General features: G+C 45.8%; 1 protein-coding gene across 1 annotated transcript; it reads right to left on the bottom strand.

The window, feature by feature from the left end:
* Nucleotides 1–1,892: 1,892 nt before the first annotated feature.
* slc25a28 (solute carrier family 25 member 28) lies at nt 1,893–6,704 on the bottom strand. Its single transcript, XM_079729874.1, has 4 exons — nt 6,202–6,704; nt 4,078–4,306; nt 3,184–3,240; nt 1,893–2,564 (listed from the first exon to the last, which is right to left on the bottom strand). Exons 1-4 carry the CDS (start codon nt 6,547–6,549, stop codon nt 2,008–2,010), a joined length of 1,191 nt encoding a protein of 396 aa, XP_079586000.1. The 5' UTR covers nt 6,550–6,704; the 3' UTR covers nt 1,893–2,007.
* Between the last annotated feature and the right edge of the window lie 10,026 nt (nt 6,705–16,730).

The raw sequence follows: 16,730 nt of genomic DNA, 5'->3' as shown, positions 1-16,730 counted from the left end.
AGATGATGGTGAGGCATGAATTCAAGCTTTAAGCATGAAGATGAGGCCCAACGTTAAACTCTTTATTAAGCAGAGAGAGTGCAGTGCTGCCACTATCAGACAACCATCCAGAATGAGAGCTTCATTTCAAACAGAATCCAGACAGTCGACACACTACAAATGGCTACGTTAGCATGAAGAGTAGGTACGGTATTGAAACAATGGAGGTCTAAAACATACAGGTTACATACAGGCCATATATCTTCATCTCAGCTCTGCCCAATTTCACTCATTTTGCCATTGAGATGAAACTGCAAACCTATGTTCAATTATTTTTTCTGCCAAATTGAGATGGCAACATTAATATCAAGTTGTACAATTTTAAGGGATGATCGTATGCATCAATGTAATGCTTGATACGTTAACCAGACTTCATAAAAAATCAAATAAAAAAATAAACCAATGATAATTCTGACTGATAGACCCATTAAGAGTCGGTACCTGCCGGGTGGACCACATCAGTGTCTTGGGTCAGGACTGGGTCAAGTTTATATATTTCAGATAATTTTTTTATTCAGAGGTCACCAATTTCACAGCTTCAGAGATACCTGTTCTACACAAGCTAATTTAAATCACAAGTGTGTCCCAATAGGTTCAGTAGGATCCTTTGCGGCCTGGGGATCCTTACAAAATAGATCACATTTCATTTCATTGATTGTTGGTCTCTAATGTAATTCTTAAAGTGTGAATATTGTGTAAAATTGCGTAATACCTTCAGTCAAACCTAACAATGCACCGCTGTCTGTTGACCATCTCTCCAACTCAACGGTTCACATTCAGTCAACCTGATGAAACTCCCGCGCCAGTCAGATACCTGAGTGGTGCTACACCATGTAAATATCATCTCCTCAGAAACAAAACCAGCCGCCAAGTCCACCCTGACCATACCAACAGCGTCACAGCAACATAAGGAGCCAAAGAAAAATTGCAAAAGCGGTTTTTCATATATCTGCTGTCTGACCAGATGGGGGGGGGTCATTTCTATTCTCTTTGTGATTGTGATGACCGTACACCTTCTCACTGGCCCCATACAGCGGGGGAGGAGGGGGAGGAGGGGAGAGGAGGGGGAGGAGGGGAGAGGAGAGGAGGGAGGAGGAGAGGAGGGGGAGGGTGGAGGGGAGGAGAGGAGGGAGGAGGGGAGAGGAGGGGGAGGAGGGGAGAGGGGAGAGGAGGGGTAGGAGGGGAGAGGAGGGGGAGGAGGGGACAGGAGGGGGAGGAGGGAGGAGGGGGAGGAGGGAGGAGGGGAGAGGAGGGGGAGGAGAAGAGGAGGGGGAGGAGGGGGAGGAGAAGAGGAGGGGGAGGAGGGGAGAGGAGGGGAGAGGAGGGAGGAGGGGAGAGGAGGGGAGAGGAGGGAGGAGAGGGGAGGGGGAGGAGGGGAGGAGGGGAGAGGAGGGGGAGGAGGGAGGAGGGGGAGGAGGGAGGAGGGGAGGGGGAGGAGGGGAGAGGAGGGGGAGGAGGGGGAGGAGGAGGAGGAGGAGAGGAGGGGGGAGGAGGGAGGAGGGGGAGGGGGGAGGAGGGAGGAGGGGGAGGGGGGAGGAGGGGGAGGAGGAGGAGGAGGAGAGGAGGGGGAGGGGGGAGGGAGGGGGGAGGAGGAGGAGGGGGAGGGGGGAGGGAGGGGAGAGGAGGGAGGGGGGAGGAGGAGGGGGAGGGGGAGGAGGGGAGGAGGGGAGAGGAGGGGGAGGAGGGAGGAGGGGAGAGGAGGGGAGGGGGAGGGGGAGGAGGAGGAGGAGGGGGGAGGGAGGAGGGGGAGGGGGGAGGGAGGGGAGAGGAGGGAGGGGGGAGGAGGGGGAGGGGAGAGGAGGGGAGGGGGAGGGGGAGGAGGAGGAGGAGGAGGGGGGAGGGAGGAGGAGGGAGGAAGGAGGGGGAGGGGGAGAGGAGAGGAGGGAGGGGGGAGGAGGGGGAGGGGGAGGGGGAGGGGAGAGGAGGGAGGGGGGAGGAGGGGGAGGGGGAGGGGGAGGGGGAGGGGGTCTACATCTCGGCCTCGCGGTGCTGCAGCCTGCGGCCGTGCTGGTGCTTGGTGAGGCCGTACTTGAAGAACTCGTACACCGACCAGCTGATGGCCGTGGAGGGCATCTGGTAGATGACGCGGGCCTGCGAGCCCCTGAAGAAGCCCCGCAGGCCGCCCAGCCTGTACACCGTCCGGAAGGCGTGGGCCAGCCCCGTGATCTGTCTGTGGGGGGCGGAGCTCTGGCCGGGCGCCGCCAGCGAGCCCAGCGCCAGGGACTCCTGGGTGTTGAGCAGCGTCTTGCACACGTCCAGCGGGGTGGTGGCGGCGGCGGCGATGGCGCCGGCCAGCGCGCCCGACACCACGTGGGACGAGGGGTTGTACTGTCTGTGGGGGTTGAGCTGCTCCTGCAGGTACTCGTAGGTCATGAAGTGCAGCGCCTGGAAGGGCACGTTCATGGTGAGCTGCGTGGTGTAGCTGCGGTAGAAGGCGCCGCCGCCCTCCGTCCGCCACACGGCGCTCACGCAGTCCAGCACGCCGCGGTACGGCGACTTGTACATCTGCATTCGCTGCTTCACCACTGAGGGGGGGTTGATCAGGGGTTGGAGCGGGAGCAGGTTTCACACGCCGTCATCGGGGGGCCGGAGAGGATGTGGGGGGGGTGAATAGACAGGAACATTAGTAAGTGACTAAGCCAGTAGATGTCAGGGCATGGATATAGACAGTGCGGACGCATCTTGGACCTTGGCATTAGCACGGACCCTTAGCCAGCTGACGCCCCCAGCAGCTGTGGACGAGGCTTATGATTGGGCTTTGTCCGATGACAGCCGTGAGCAGCTGGACCACAGCAGCTTTCAAGGGAACGCAGAACTAAATATATACGCACATTCAACCCGCTTATGGGAACTAAACCGATGTAATCCCCAATAGACAATCAAACTGTGCTTGCGTTAAGAAAATAATAACGTTCTTGGTTGGTCGTTCAACTTCTCGCTATGGGTAGCTTGGCGTGTCTGAAACTTCATGTCTTCAGTGTTGTTGAGCTTGCGTGCGTGTGTGTCTGCGTGTATGTATGCGTGTGTATGTGTGTGTGTTCATGTATGTATGCGTGTGTGTGTACGTGTATGTATGCATGCGTGTGTGTGCTGTATATACGCGTGTATGTATGCGTGCGTGTGTGTGTTCAGGAATGCTCCTACCTTCCGCTGGGTTCATCGCCGCATCGTGAAGCAGTGTAGCCACACACCCCGCCGCCCCTGGTAATCACATACCACACATCTCAAAACACATGCAACCAAGGTGAGGCAGAAAACACTGTAGAGGGCAACACAAATCGAAAAGCAGAACAAAGGATAGATAGAGCCGCAAGCGCAATCCTTCTTTATTATGTTTTTTATAATTATGTTTTATGGAAATTATGCTAAAGACTGCCGTTTTCTGAACTACACTTGGTTATCTTACCGGTGATCAGTTGGTTAACAGCTCGTACAATTAAAAACGAACCATCCTTAAATAGTACGGATCTATTGAGAGGAACTGAAGTTGTGGAGTAGCTCCGTTTGAGTTCAGGCTGTAAATGGTGAGAGAGCAGAGAGTGACTCCTAGTGGAGAACGCGGGTTGTTGCTCCTTTGGAGAGCGAAAATAAAGACTTACCGAGTCTTCGACTACTCTGGAAAAGAGGGAAGAGAGAGTAGGGAGAACAGGGAATAAGGAATACGAAAAGCAAGTCTTCCACGGTTACGTTTTGGCAAAACTGCTAGTGATCTTAAAATCTTTGAAGCCGAAAGCTTTCAGAGCGACAAAAGGCAGGTTGTCCAGAGACAGACAACCTTGAGTTATAATCTATCTAACCTCTCTAGAAGGCCTCAGGTTTGGTGTGGTCTGCCTGTGCTATAGATGGATTGGTTTGAATCCGCAGCCCTATAGATATATCAATCGGGAGGGCAGTGTGGATCAGTCAAACTTTGTTCAGTCGCCACTGATAACCTTTTTGCCCATTGTCCAAAAAGGCCATTAGCTGCACTAAAACAATGTTAACGGTTTGGAAATGCGAGTGTGTGTATGCATGTGTGTGTGTCAGTCTGTGGGGTACCATTAGCCAAATGACTGTTAGCCCCTGGATGAATGCGATCACTTAGAGTCTTTTTAAGTTTTTCGTAGCAGGCGAAATAGAGCGCGTGGGCAGGTCCCGCCCCGACTGCTGTGGCGTTCAGCCCTCTCATTGGTCGCCAAACTCCCTCTGTGGTTATGATTCGCCGCAGGGCATCCATCACATTTCTGTAGTGGGCGGCGGGGTCCGGCTGCAGGCTCTGCATGCGAGTCTGACAGTGGGGAGACGAGGACAGTCACCATTAGAGCACTAAGGTCTGACAGACGAGGACACAGTCACCATTAGAGCACTAAGGTCTGACAGACGAGGACACAGTCACCATTAGAGCACTAAGGTCTGACAGACGAGGACAGAGTCACCATTAGAGCACTAAGGTCTGACAGACGAGGACACAGTCACCATTAGAGCACTAAGGTCTGACAGACGAGGACACAGTCACCATTAGAGCAGTAAGGTCTGACAGTGGGGAGACGAGGACACAGTCACCATTAGAGCACTAAGGTCTGACAGACGAGGACACAGTCACCATTAGAGCACTAAGGTGTGTGTGTGTGTGTGTGTGTGTGTGTCACTGCAACCATCAAAAAAATCAATAAATAAAAAACAGCTTCCAATTTCTAAAGGCAAAATAAAGTTAGTCTAGGATTGGATAGACACTGGATAGACACTGGCTCCTTTAATTTCACTAGGCCAGTGAATACCAAACTACTGGTCGCATGAGGTTGATCGGTTAGCCCCATGGATTTGGTGTGTGTGTATGCATACCTGGACAATGCCCTTTGCACCAATTGTAAATATAATCTGTGACTTTGCTCAGAAAACAAGGATGCAATAGGTCACACATCTTTAGCCTTAGCCCTATAATAACAGCAGCATATTCAACTTAATACATTAGCTTGACGCACCTAGGCCGTGGTAGTTAATCAATGATCATTTTAAGGTTTGACCTTCTTAAGGTGTGTGGATATGTCTTATCTCAAGCCCCTTGTATTTATACATTTAAAACACGGCTATGACCTTTGAATTCAAAAGCTTGTAGAACTAACCAGTGAAACTAGGAAGGGAACATTCAGTATACTTAATCAGAAGAACAGAAGTATGCCATCAATGACACCATCGGTTATGTGTCTGACACAGCAGGAGGCAGCACCGCCGGATGGAAGGGACGTGGATGGGGCCTGTAGTGTTTTTAAAAGGGTCTTATCAAACTGACACAGCAAGCTGACTGACCTGTCCATAGCTGTTCTACACAATAGCCAGCAGAACAAAGATTAACCAAGATGTCATTGTGTAGCAAGACAACATGCCTGGATCCGTTCAAAGGCTAAACAAACTACAACATAGTACCTTAGCCATCTTAATAGATTATATAATCAATCTACCTGAATGGTATTAAAAGGCCCACGTGTAATAATCGCTGCAGGGACCACATGATAACACTAGCTCCATTCAAATAACATGACGCCCATGTGACCAAACAACAATCATTTAGTTATGGACTTGAGAGGAACACTGGCCGTTCTACTAAGAAAAACCAGGGCGTATGACAGAATGCCCATATGTCCCAAAGTACACTTTAAAAATATTTAGCGGTGCACACTGGACCTGCCAAGAAACGTATTTTGTCAATGTAGTAGAGATTATACCTGACAGATAAGCTTTTCTACTTCGTGAGTTGATGATATTGGGGTTTACAAATGTTATCGTATATAATGCGACATTAAATTGACAAAACTTCATTTTGATTCACTGCACGGTTCGGGAATTATATAGAAACTTATGTAACATTGCAGCCGGTAAGACATGACGACACTTACGAGCTTGTACTATAGCTGATCAGCCTTTTGGTGGCAGGCAGTGTGCATGATTTAACCTCGGATGACATGCAAGAGGCCGGTCGGTTGACACGTTAGCCTCGGCGGATGACCTTGCCCTCGCGTTCAAGTCTTGTGCTGCAGAAAATGTGTAGCAACCAAGCTAACTGCTATGCTAACAAACACACAAAACACTAGTTTTGACCCGAGCGAAGCCCAACACATAGAACGGGTCACAATTAAACAACACAAAACCGCCACGGGATGCCGGCAGAACACCAAGTTGTGCTACCTTGACACAGTCGATGGGAAACATGAGGCAGTGTTCCATGATCCCGGCCACGGCTCCGGCCAACATGTGGGTGCTGGTGGAAGCTCCCTGGGGCAACCCCTCGTAGTCCGCATCGGAGTCCTCTGTCAGATCTGGCGGCCCACAGCAATAATGGACAGTCTGTAGGTCTAGTTCGCCCCCGACCCGGGGTGTCAAAGTGCCCATGATACTTTCCGAAAGTCCCCAGAATCTACCCCCAAGCCATCGAACTTCTGCCCCGGCTGAGGCACCAGCTACCCCGGATTCATTGCCTGACGTCTCCGCTGTCATCCGACGTTTCCTTACGAACCCGTCTGCTTCCATCGGCATCCAGACTACACGCAGAGGCCCGAAGATAGCGATAGACAGCCGCCTGGATGTTAATCAAAACATAAAAGTTGATGCATTCCCCTGAGACGATTTGAAACCGCGTATTTGCTTCGCCATTCCCTCGCACACCTCTCCTACCACATTCCCAGCCAAGGCCAAGGCGGACATCAGAGGGGGAAGTGGATTCTGATTGGTTGTGATGCTATATCCGGGTCAGGGCATTGGATAAGGGACCATGCAAGATTCATACATGTGCAATAAATAACGTGCAGCCTGTTATTTTTAATAATCCAAATTGTTTTCTTTTATTTGTATTAGCAATGAATTTTCCCATTATGAGATTGAACCACGCACCCAGCCAAAAATATCGTATTATGATAATACGATCGCTGATAACATTATCTGGCAGATAGGGGGCAGGAGAGTGTAGTGTTGGCGGCACTTCCCTAAACAATTACTTGTTTTCGAATCCTTACGATACGCATTACGCACCTTGCAAGATGGTAAACCTACACATGGCCTGTATCTGATTTCAATGTAATTCGCCTTCGATAAAGGTTACTGATGAATACCATAGTGTGGAATGGGCTAGTTGTCAATGACTGCATGTAGACCTATTTAACTCAGGAAAAATAAAATACCATATTCTAAATATACATTGTATTCTAAATATGTATATTAATATTATATTTATCTCTAGAAGACTATAAACAGATAATAACGTTAGTTATCTATGTAAATAATTGATGGCAATTGTATTTCATTCTCCTCTTCTTCATATCGAGCAACAAGTAATCACTTTTTCCCTTTCGAAAACAACTTATGCTTGATATCTTATCAAGCAGTACTTGTATACTGACAATCTGGCCTCAATTGTTAAGGCCTAGTGTTGTTTGACTGTATGCACTTTTGCAATTGTACTTTCTATTCTAAAGATAGGCTTACATATATATGAATCTAGATGACAGATACTATGTTAGCCAGATATCTCTGCTTTATGGCACTTCTATCTCGGTATTGTCTCTTGATAAGTCATGCTTGAGCTAATATCCTACACAACATAAAAAATTCTTTCAATTGTCAAAACTATTTGGTTTATTGTTATGTTTGGGGTTTACCATTTTAAGAAAACAGTAAACTTATGCACTTCCAAGTGTTCATGAAACATGATAACTCTCTCGAATACTAGTTTGCTAGCCCTGAGGTAAATGTCCTTTTGTCTGATTATGCCCTCAGACATATCTGACTGGAGGGAAATTAGCAGATTTCTCCACAAAAATGATAAGTGTGTTTCGGTTACGGAGTGACCGAAGTAACCGTATTCAATTTCCAGCCTTATGGCCCTGGACGGAGCCTTCAAGGGGCGCAGTGTTGAATTTCTGCCGACAAAGGGGAATGAAGTGTTAATTTCTGCTTACAAGAACAGAATTGCCTGCTCCTGATCTAGTTAATGTTGATTGGCTGTGGCCCACAGATGTTCCTTAAAGGAAAACCGAGCAGGCAACATATCCTTGTTGTTGCTTTTGCCCTGAACCTAATGCTACTCTAACACACCTAGGGAGGGTAATGCTAGACTCGGTTGGAAACCCTAGATTGCTTACAACACCACATTTGGATCCTTCCCTTCAGAAAAAAATGGTGCAATCTATAAAAGGCAGAGGAATTATTTTACACAGCCTAAGCAAAATATTGTTAAAAAAAACAAGGGTAGACGGTATAAAATTACAAAATAACTTATTTACGTTCTGCTGTGTTTGGTTGTTTCTATACGAGTACAGGCATCACCCTCCCTACCGAAGTCCCAGGAGACGTCCGTCTGCCAACTCTACTCGGTCCGTATTATGAGCTATGTCAGGGGGCAGCCTCTTATCATATTAAAGTCGTCCAACTGAACTACTTAGGACCATTAAGGTCTCCCATCAGACATCTTTAACGATGGCCACTGCAGAACACCTCATTGAGTAAAGAGCCTGAGATGGCCTTTACTTCGAGAGGCCTTGTCGTCTTCAAACCCGACAGAGAGCACTATTTAACTCTTGTTCGTGTCTCATTTTATATTCTTCATATATTCAGCAAAAACATGTCATTTAATTCGTCAGTTGCATTCACAAAATATAGGGAATTCCCTGACATAGCCATGGAAAACATAGTGAAACAAAATGAACAAGCTGTTTTATGTATCAGTACAGACAGAGAGTACATGATGTTCATGATAAGATACTTGCATTCTGCGTTTCCTCAAGGCCTGCTGTTTTTGGATGATCTGCCAGCTGTGCAGATTTCTGCTGCACGGTATGGTTGCAGCTGTGGTTCATTAATGGTATTACTCTGCCACCACGAGGACAGTTGCAGAATGACAGGAAAAGGCATGTCTGCAATGTTCCTCCTGTCACAGAAATTCAATCTGTAACTCAGCTGATTATTATTAGTAAATAGAAGGGCAGAGAAACGGTAGATATTGAATCTAGAATTTCTAACAATTTAATACTTTGATAGATTCAGTGCTACATGTATTACATTTAAAATGCTTAAATGCGTCTTAACAAACTCCCTGGAATAATTAAGGGTTATTATTGCTTAATTTTCATGCCAATTGCAACTGACTTAAAAACAAATTAATTTAATATAGGTTGAAGAAAAAAAGCACAGCAATGCAAATTTGTTCCTCAGCCAGATGGACACAGCCCATGACATCCAAACTACTGCTCTGGTCAATACTCGAGAGCCATGCTTATGATGTCGAGGGGGCGTTAATGAGCTGAAAGCCAGTTTAGGCGATCCCGACGGCTCGGATGTACACCGACGCCTGCTTCAGAGCAGGGGACAAAGCGTAGCCTACCTGAGATAGATACAAAAGATGGACGAGTGGAGACGTGGCCGCTTTGGTTGCCAACTAATTGTGGACAAATTGTGTGTGTGTGTGTGTGTGTGTGTGTGTGTGTGTGTGTGTGTGTGTGTGTGTGTGTGTGTGTGTGTGTGTGTGTGTGTGTGTGTGTGTGTGAAGAACAAAAACGGAGGCATTGTTGCGTCGAGGCGACATGACTACCCGTTTGCTCAATATGATTTTAGCATAGGCCTACTTTAGAACATGCGTAAATTCCAATTAATTAATTTGTTCCGGTATGAAGTCCACTGCGCCAAGGGGCTCCGGATGGCCTATTCATTGATTCGTTAAGCAGCGGCACTCGAAACTATTAATTTCGATCCAATGATAGTCACATCGACCCTAATAGTGGTCCTGAATGTACTTTTAATCCAATTCTAACGAACAAATTGTCAAGTTAATTCGTCAGTGAATATTTTACTTGAGTTGTTTTGATCATTGTTCTTTGTTGCGATTTGGTGCCGTTTCCGAACAATCCACTTAACCTCGGCTGGTCCAATGATCCAAGAACCCAAAGTGAGTCTTTTCAGACTAATGTAGTGCCTATAGCCATTCACCCTTGGGCTGACTGGGTATACGTGAACTAACTATTATTAATGCGAGCACTCAGTCTAAACCGTCGAACGCTGTATTTTTCTGCTTTTTAGATCAATTACATAGCGTGCATGGAGAGCATCATTAAATTACCTAAACACAACTAAGTACACTATAAATGTAATAGATACAATATGTTAAGTGATTTTCAAACCATATTTCATTTATTTTTCATTCAAAATTTAAGAGAGTTATAAACTTCCTTCGTCCAAGTGATGACAACCAGAAAACAAACAAACCAAACAAGAGGTAAGCTAATTCAAAACTTTTAGTGATAAAAATGAATGTTAAACGGTAGGCTAACTACATGAATCATGATGCTGCTACTGCTTCACTTAAAGGGGACATATTATACCACCAGGTGTGAATGGGATTAGCTTTAAAATCTGCCCCATATGACATCACTAGTGGGCGTGTCCACCTAGATCTGTGCTGGATAGATGAGCAACGTTTACTTCAGTCCACTGGGTAGGCTGGTAGACTGATCTATCCAGTACAGATCTAGGTGGACACGCCCACTAGTGATGTCATATGGGGCAGACTTTCGAAACGGCTTGTAAGGCTAATCACACTGACACCTGGTGGTATAACATGTCCACTTTAACAAGTAGGAAAAGCATTGTCTATGAAGGCCTTTTACATCGTCGAGCACCTGGCTTCACAATCAGAATCTCCACGGAGAATGGCCTCGCTGATCCCCATATGTTTTCATTTTGATATTTGAAGGCTGAAGAGCAGGTCAATGTTTAGGCAAGTTCACGGTCCGACAGAGACCGTTCATGTGCACTGCGGTGGGAATCTAAAAGTTTTTCACAGCAGGGCTTTTTTTATCCGATAAAAACCAGAACTAAACAGAACTTAGAAGGATCAGTTTCAAGTTTGCATGCCTTTATTTCCTTCATGCCTATTACCTACTATCCTTTTGCTTTTATTTATGAGAAGCACATCCAGTATTGCCACTACATGGAAGGCAACACTTGCCCTTACCTAGAGCTGGTTTACCAGTACACCAAAGTCGATGCCAACAGACGGTAACAACGTTACCGTCAATAGTATGTGATATGATGGTTGATTCTTTTATATTGAGTAAAACGTTCATGTTCCGCCATGTTCATGCGCGTCACTAGTAAATCATACGTCACCAACTGGGCAACTCTGCTATCAAAATCTGGCCCCAGTTGCCGAATCATAAGAGCGTCATGAGGTGTCATTCACGAGAACTTTCTGACGTCGCAAAAATGTTTTCCCCATAATTTCCAGCGATGTGAACGCACCATTTGAGTACAGTACCCAGTCAGGAGCAAGCCCTCACATACGACCTACACCATTTTTTTTTTCTTTTGCAGTCAAAGAGGAGAACAAATTCATTCAAAATCCATTTCATTGCTAATTAAATTCACCGATGTGTCAAGACAAAATGGAATGTGAAAGACATAAGACTTGAAAAACATGCTGTTTAACAGTCGCGTGACATAACCAATCATTTATCTGTGTAGCGGATGCAGGACCACAAGGTAGAGCAAGAATCTTAAGCTCAGCAGAAGGGGGCAGAGGTCGAATATAAAGAGGGTGCTTTTCTGTCACACACGGCGGACACAAAGTAACAAGTCTAAACTGAATTAATCATTTACTGATCTCAGAGAAGTTACCATACCATACAATTTAAACGGAATATGGAGTCGCGGTGACTGTTGTTTCCGGTGTTACATCGAATTCTGCGACCCACCGAAAAGTGTGACCCCAGGGGGCGCTGTTGCACATTTTCTATAACGTGCACGCACGCAGCACGAGTTTGAAGTAGACAGGCATGAAGTCGAAAAAACGGTGTACATTATAACAAAAACATAAATAAAACATAAGATCTCCCCCCAGCCCCTCACCTTGTCATTTGCAATGTGCTTAATAAATAGATTTGAATTGATTAACGTTTAACAGACCCATACAATGGATAGGGCGTTTAGTACGGTCCATCACCATTGCTTCTTTCCCCATAAAAAGCTACAGTCAGTGTTGAATTAGTTGATATACCTTTGAGCATTTCCTATTATAGGCTCCTGTGAAAAATGCTGTTTAGAATTAACGTTTGCATCAAGAAGGAAAGACCCACCCCTTGGGTCACACTTCTCAGCGGGTCGCAGAATTCGGTGTAACACCGGTCTTAACTGTAGGCCTATAACAACTTTTAACGATAAATCAAGGTATCGTATAGACTTACAGTTGGTAACGCCAGAAGCGGTCGAGTCTTGACTTAAAACAGTTCATACTATGAACTAGTTCTCAACCGCTGATTGTGTATACATAGGCTACAGTTGAATTTAGGTTTCTGTTTTTTTGATCTCCACTATGTACATGAAAGAGATTGTTTATGTTAGCATTTAGCTTCTACCTGAAGAACACCGGATATGTAAGAAGCAGCAAGACTCTAGCCATATAAACGTGGGTCCCCACACACAAACACCTGATATAACAATCATATTTTAATCATTTTAGCGCAAGTGAAGTATTTCCTGTTTCACTGGCTCTAAAAATTATTGATTGAATCAACATAAAAGTTGGGCTACAGCGGGTGACGTCATCACGCTCTAGCCTCAACCGAAGTCAATGAGCCCAACTGTGAAATATATATGAAGCGGGAATGAAATTAAATGTAAATTGTATGTAGGCCTAATTGGTTCTGAAAAAAGCTTGAATGATATCGAAAATCTGTAAAAAAAAAAAAAAAAAAGTAAAGTAAATTGAAAGTAAATTGTAGCACACAATTCCAAGCTAATATGATCATTTAAAAGTGGAAGGATTCTCTAGGACCTAGGGAATCCATGCCACTTTTAGGGCTATAGGAGGAAATTTTAGAAAAAGTGTGGAAGGAGTAGGGTCCCGACATTTGTAGAGAATAATAAATGAAGAAAGAAAGAAAGACAGAAACGCTTGGTTTCCACGTTAAGGTGAGGGGGTAGCATTGCTAGACTCTGGTACTCTCATCCAGCCTGCGGGAGAGCTGTTCATCCTACAGATCCGGGTTTCCTGTATCCATGGGAGCCACATCCATATCATAACGGGGCCAGGCCACCCTGACTGCTGGTGTTGTCCCCACAATCCAAGTCACTCTACTGGGGGGAGATTGCCCATTATCTGGACGGTATTGGGGAGCCAATACCGTCCAGATAACGGTATTGGCTCTGAAGGTTTCTGAAGGTCTGAAGGTTTATGTCTAAGATTATGGCTGAAATGTGCAAACCCCTCCAGGTAAAACAAATCCGAACTTCCTTCTACCATCCCCAGACCGACTACCTGGGAGAACGATTCAACCAAATATTGAAAGAGATGTTGAGAAGATGATTGGTGTCAACGGAGGAACTGGGAGCAGCTGGGCTCCTCTTCCCACCTCTCCATCAGGCAGCACCACAGGGCTCTCACATTATTTTGTAACGTCACGCGATCTAGCCGCCCAACCGTGGTGATCGACCGGCCCATAGCCATCAACGTATTTTGCACCCATTGAGTAATATCTAGCACACCTCCTGTGCTTGATTACTGATGGGGAACACCTTAATGAATAGCCCAATTATATTATCAAATCAAAAATCCAACCCAAACCCTATTTCAATTTCAACGATCAATATTACCATTCCCCTTCTTGTAGTTATAATAAGACAAGTAGGTTCTCCATTGTATTGTTTATCCACAACACGACCAATCAAGGGTTTCATTGCTCATTTGGCTTCATCTCACAGATCCAGTGGAGGGGATATCCGTCCATCAGGCCACGCATGAGTTGGGTCCATGGTGGGGACAAAAGCAGCACAGGTCATATCGGGTCCATCGGCCGGTTGCCCGCTGAGAAAGTAGCTAGATTTAAGGTAAGAAAATAAGAAATAGTTACACAATTGTAGTTATTTTGTGGCAATAATACAACTTGTTTTGTGGCAAGAAACAAGACAATGTAAATGTAGCATCTATCTTACAACATAAGACAGAACATCAGGGTGGGTGAGGGAGGTTCTTACAATGGTGGTCGTGGGTAACGTTCTTGACCCACGACCATGAGTCCTCCACAACGTTCTCCGTCAAGCCTATCCAAAACGCATTCTACCACCAAGTGGCAGCGCCAAGTTTTGGGATGTTGTCGTTCAAAGTTTCTGCGTAAAGTTACTGCCTGGTGACCCAGGCAGTACTGCCTGCTATCTGGCCAGTTTTTCGTTGTCGGTGAGTCAGTTAGAAAGTTGGAAAATAAGTAGCAGCTTGTTACTAGTTGAACCCAGTCTTCTGGGCAGCGGCCGCAGGACTGTTCTGTTTCAATGACAGAGGGAGGTGAGTAAAAACATAGAAAACACAATGAAACCAATCAGCACATCAGCAGATGCAAAATGAAACCCCCGAAATCTCTACTTCCATCTCACCTATGTGCAATTTAGAAGCGAGTAGTTTTTCCTTCTCCGCGCGAGCCCTCTCAATCTGGCTCTGCAGCCCATCGTGGAGGCTGTTCTGCTGCTCCACCTGCTGTTCGACTGCTTCATGCGTTGACATCTCCAGCCTCAGCGCCCTCTCAGCCTCCTTGGTAGCTTTGATCACTTCGCTGTGGTTTTCCCGGAGGTAGTTGAACTCCAGGATGTAGGGAAGTTGTTCTGAACTCTGCAGAAGTTGAAGGTATGCCTCCTCGGTCTTGCTACCTAATCGCCAATTCAATCTCATCAAATCACGTGAGAGTGAGGGGCTTATTGCAGCCCCAAGCATACACATACTAACCTACCCATTTTGTATTTAGCGTTGAATTGGTGTCATTGTATAGAATAACTGATTCTTTGGTTCAAGTCTTTTTGTGATTGGCCACAAAGAGTTGAACATATAAAGGTGAAATGCTAATTGATAAATGGACAACTTTAGGGGTAAGTTCTCATGAATACACATAATGCTAACTCCATAACCTGTCTGTCATGTCCAGTTCTGGCTTGTACTCACAGTAAATCCCTAGAACCACAGTAGTCACCAGCAGCGCAACATGTCCCAGAACCATGAAAACAAATCGTGACCTATGTACTGTAGACATAGCACATTCAAGTTAAAAGATGGATTACAATTCAACAGCACATCATTCACTTCACTCTGATTCAACAAGCATAACATAAACATATTCAGTTTGATTAGACTCAACAGAAAGATTAATGAAACCTATTTATCTTTTTCTTGACTAAACATACACCAAAAGAGATAAATTCTAGTTCTAATACGTAATTTGTTTGATTGGAATCCTTTGTTTTATTATATTATATTATATATATATATATAGATATTACTGACTCCAACATAGGCCAATAAGAGAAATCAGAAGAAAATAAAATCTGATTCCTACAGAGGAATAATTTAAATACCTGCCAATACCAAATATCTTGTCCAAGCAGATTGGAAACTCGAGAGGGGCCATCGCTCATGTTGTTATTTTGAGAAAACATAACTTTATGGACTTCCAGTTTGTGCACATGCTCCGCACTTGACTCTGAATTCACTATTTCAGAACAAGCTGGCCGATTTTCTCTTATTCTCTGTTATCAGTGGTCAGGGTGGGGTAAGGGGGGGGGGGGGGGGGGGGGATTACACAAGGCTTAGCCCAACCAAACATTGAAACAGATGTTGAGCAAGATGATTGCTGTCGACGGGAAGAACTGGGAGCAGCTTCTCCGCTATGTCCTTTTCTCCATCAGGGCGCTCCACAGGATTCCCCCTCGGAGCAGCTCTGTGGTCAGAGACCCAGGGGGTTGCTCGACACGGTGATAGAGGCCTGAGAACAACAACCATCACCCCATATACCCCACAGGTATATAACTGTGGCGCCCAGGTCAGGGAGTTCCAAGTGGGCGGAAAAGTGATGGTGCTCCCCCCTACAAATGGCATGGGCCGCGTGAAGGGGTCAGGTCAACAATAGGGTAAGGCAACTTGGCCGGCGGCATGGACTACAAATGACCATAGAAACCTTTTGAAGAAATGGCTGGAACAAATGCATCCACAGTTGCCTGCCCTACCTGTTACATTCATCCTCAGATCATTCCAGACGTCCTCATTGGTCTGGCTCTTTTTGGAACAACATCCACAAACTATCTCAACCCTCATGCACACCTCACACTAATGATTCCACTGACATCCACCCTCATCTTGTTCATGTAAAGTAAATACATTACTTTACTTAAACCATTCATACAGTGTGTCTCCTACGTTTGTTATAACCCAAGAGCAACGTATTGAATGTAGCTGCAGAGTTTTGTATCTTAACCCAGGTTATTTCCCTGGCCACATATATCTGCTTATATCTGCTAAGCCTCACCCAACCCAAGAGTCAAATCATTCTTAGTTGGTCCAGGTGAGGCTGCTTGAATCATCCATCACACGTGCACAACTGTTGCCCATTGAGCAGTGAATGTGCACAGGGTGCCCATGTAAAGCAGCCGTCACCACACTCAGGGAGAGACCTCCTGCATGGCAACATGGAGCACCAGATCATGGAGCATGTCAACCTTTACAATAATACGTTTTCAAACACCACCACCCTGCGTCTTGTCTGGAGCCCAGTAGAGTACTCAGCTTGGCTCTTCAGACAAAGAAAGGACAGAGAAGGGCTGTCTGAGAAGGCACTGGCCACCCAGTGGAGGAGGGGGGGGCAGTGCACCGACCGCCAAAGGCCACCGTCTCAAACTCCAGACAATAAAGACTTAAA

Source organism: Pollachius pollachius (assembly GCF_949987615.1).
Source record: "Pollachius pollachius genome assembly, chromosome: 2".
NCBI classification, from domain to species: domain Eukaryota; kingdom Metazoa; phylum Chordata; class Actinopteri; order Gadiformes; family Gadidae; genus Pollachius; species Pollachius pollachius.
Note: the sequence above shows the minus strand (reverse complement) of the source record. Positions and strands in the feature narration are given on the sequence as shown.

Coding starts and splice junctions, on each gene's coding strand:
- slc25a28 (XM_079729874.1), bottom strand. CDS start 6,549: ATGCCGATGGAAGCAGACGGGTTCGTAAGGAAACGTCGGATGACAGCG. Junction 3,241..4,077: donor TAACAGTCATTTGGCTAATG/GTACCCCACAGA, acceptor TGTGATTACCAG/GGGCGGCGGGGTGTGTGGCT. Junction 2,565..3,183: donor GGCGATGAACCCAGCGGAAG/GTAGGAGCATTC, acceptor ACCCCCCCTCAG/TGGTGAAGCAGCGAATGCAG.